At 40.5% G+C, this 2,500-nt stretch overlaps 1 protein-coding gene across 2 annotated transcripts in view; it reads right to left on the reverse strand.

Annotated features, from left to right (window-relative positions):
- Positions 1–2,500, reverse strand: part of LOC123507569 (obscurin-like) — a 73,415-nt gene that overhangs the window by 20,212 nt on the left and 50,703 nt on the right. For both annotated transcript variants that reach the window (XM_045260513.1, XM_045260515.1), the window contains exon 2: positions 1,416–1,471. In XM_045260513.1, the coding sequence (XP_045116448.1) occupies positions 1,416–1,471 (56 nt within the window). The remainder of the gene's footprint in view (positions 1–1,415; positions 1,472–2,500) is intronic.

The following is a 2,500-nucleotide window of genomic DNA, read 5'->3' on the forward strand; positions in this document are numbered from 1 at the left end:
ATTGTATTCCTCGTGTTTATCATCCAATATACACACACACGTCCATACAACCACCCCTAACTATACACCCATGGCAACGGTTTCAACAGAGGCAACGGTTTCAACAGAGCCAACGGTTTCAACAGAGCCAACGGTTTCAACAGAGGCAACGGTTTCAACAGAGCCAACGGTTTCAACAGAGCCAACGGTTTCAACAGAGGCAACGGTTTCAACAGAGCCAACGGTTTCAACAGAGGCAACGGTTTTAACAGAGGCAACGGTTTCAACAGAGGCAACGGTTTCAACAGAGGCAACGGTTTCAACAGAGGCAACGGTTTCAGTAGAGCAACGGTTTCAGTAGAGGCAACGGTTTCAATAGAACAATTACCACTAACTATACATCCAAGGCAACATTTTCAATAGAGACAATGTGTTCTTTACATTCCATATCATAAGAAGGTAATGAGCGCTTTTGTTGCTTATTTGAAGGTAGTTTAGTGTATAATTGGGCAGTTAATGTGCTTAGTGAGGCTAACTACTAGGGTGGAGCCTTGTCAAAGCTTCTTCTAACTCATTAGCATTGTAATGGATCAAATGAGCCTCACTGTTCACGCTGGTAATGATGGTGGTGGTGATGGTGGTGGTTGTAATGGTGGTGGTATTAGTAATGATGATGAGGAGCAGGAGGAGGAGGAGGAGGGAGTGGTAGTGGTAGTGGTAGTGGTGGTGGTGTAGTAGTAGTAGTAGTAGTAGTAGTAGTAGTAGTAGTAGTAGTAGTAGTAGTAGCAGTAGTAGCAGGAACGAAAACAACAGCAACAACAATAACAAGATTAGCAACAGCAACAGTAAGGAGAACAACAACAGCAGCAACAACAGTAACAACAGCAACAACAATAATAATAATAATAATAATAATAATAATAATAATAATAATAATAATAATACCACCACCATCACAAACATCATTATCATCATCATTAACACATCATTATAAATCCATTAGTAATCAGCTATTTACTCACACTCCCTCCATCAGTCCCTCCCTCAGTCCCCCCGGGCCTCTCCTTCTCTCTCTCTCCTGCCAATACACAAACGCATCAAACAAACAGCTTACAGTAAATTAATCTAACTAAACCTAACCTAACTGAGTGAAAATTCGGAAAAATATGAAAAAATGCAATAACCACATCAAGGCAGCCTTAGCACCAGTACTAAACATTACAAGTGGAATTTTAGTCACCCGGGTTTAACTCTCAGAAAACCCTCTAAAAATTGCATCAAATTTCACCTTTCACTTAACACTAGACAGCTTCATTAAACCTTTCTTCATTTCAACACTCTTCTTTCCCCTTGGCCAGTGCTCCCCTTACACCTGACTGCACCTGAGTCTGTTAATTACTTTACCTACTACACCAATTACACAGGTAGACACTCACCTGACACCGACACCACCACCACCACCACCACTAGCGTCCCAGGACCTCCCAGCATTCTGCCAAAAGAAAAAAGAAGATTAGATAAAGGTAAGATAGGGAAGATAATGAAAGAGAAAGAGAAGTAAGGGAAAAAAAATAGGTGAAATGTGATATAGGGGAAAATAAATGAGAGGGAAATAACAGATTATTATTATTATTATTATTATAAGGTCAATGAAGGCGACCCACTGGAAAGCATAACTGCATAAACCCAAAGGCCCAGTGGGCGGCACCTCACCGATAAGTGAAAGGAAGTAACAGGAATGAACAACAGAATAGGAAGATTGGTAGAGATCTAAGAGGTAGTGAGTTCAGAGAGAAGAAAGGTATTCACACGTTTTTTAAATGCTTCAATGTTACTAGAATTAACAATCTCGTTGGGAATTGTATTCCAGAGTCTAGCAGATACTGGGATAAAACACCGGGAAAATTGTGAAGTATTACATCGATTCACAGACAAGGAACGGTCATTCATGATCAAGGATTGTCTTGTAGCACGTGCTGGTAGTGAAGGGGCAGGCAAATGACAATGCAACGGGTGGTTGGAATTAGACATGATTTTGAAGAAATAGGACAATGATCCAACCAAACGACGATGCCGAAGATTAATCTCAAGATTAGGAAGAAGAAATTTAATCTGGTTGAATGCTCTATCTAAAAGCTTTAAGTGAGACTCTGCTGCAGAGATCCACACAGAGTGACAATATTCAAAATGAGGCAGTATGAAAGAGTAAAAGCAATTTCTTACAATATCATCAGAGGAATATATCCGCCTACATTTGCGTAACAAACCAACTTTACATGAGACTGATGATGCAAGTGAACGCAAGTGCAACTCAAAAGTAAGTTTGGGATCAAGGGTGACTCCGAGTAACTTCAGAGACGAACAATTAGGAATAGGTACTTCGTTGACAACAATATCAGGGTGAACTGGGAAAGGTGTCCTTGATCTGCTAATAACCATACTATGGGATTTACTCGGGTTCAGTTTCATACCCCACCGATCACACCATGACAGAATCCTTGAAACATCTTGAGTGAGTACA

Source organism: Portunus trituberculatus, chromosome 22, assembly GCF_017591435.1.
Source record: "Portunus trituberculatus isolate SZX2019 chromosome 22, ASM1759143v1, whole genome shotgun sequence".
NCBI lineage: Eukaryota > Metazoa > Arthropoda > Malacostraca > Decapoda > Portunidae > Portunus > Portunus trituberculatus.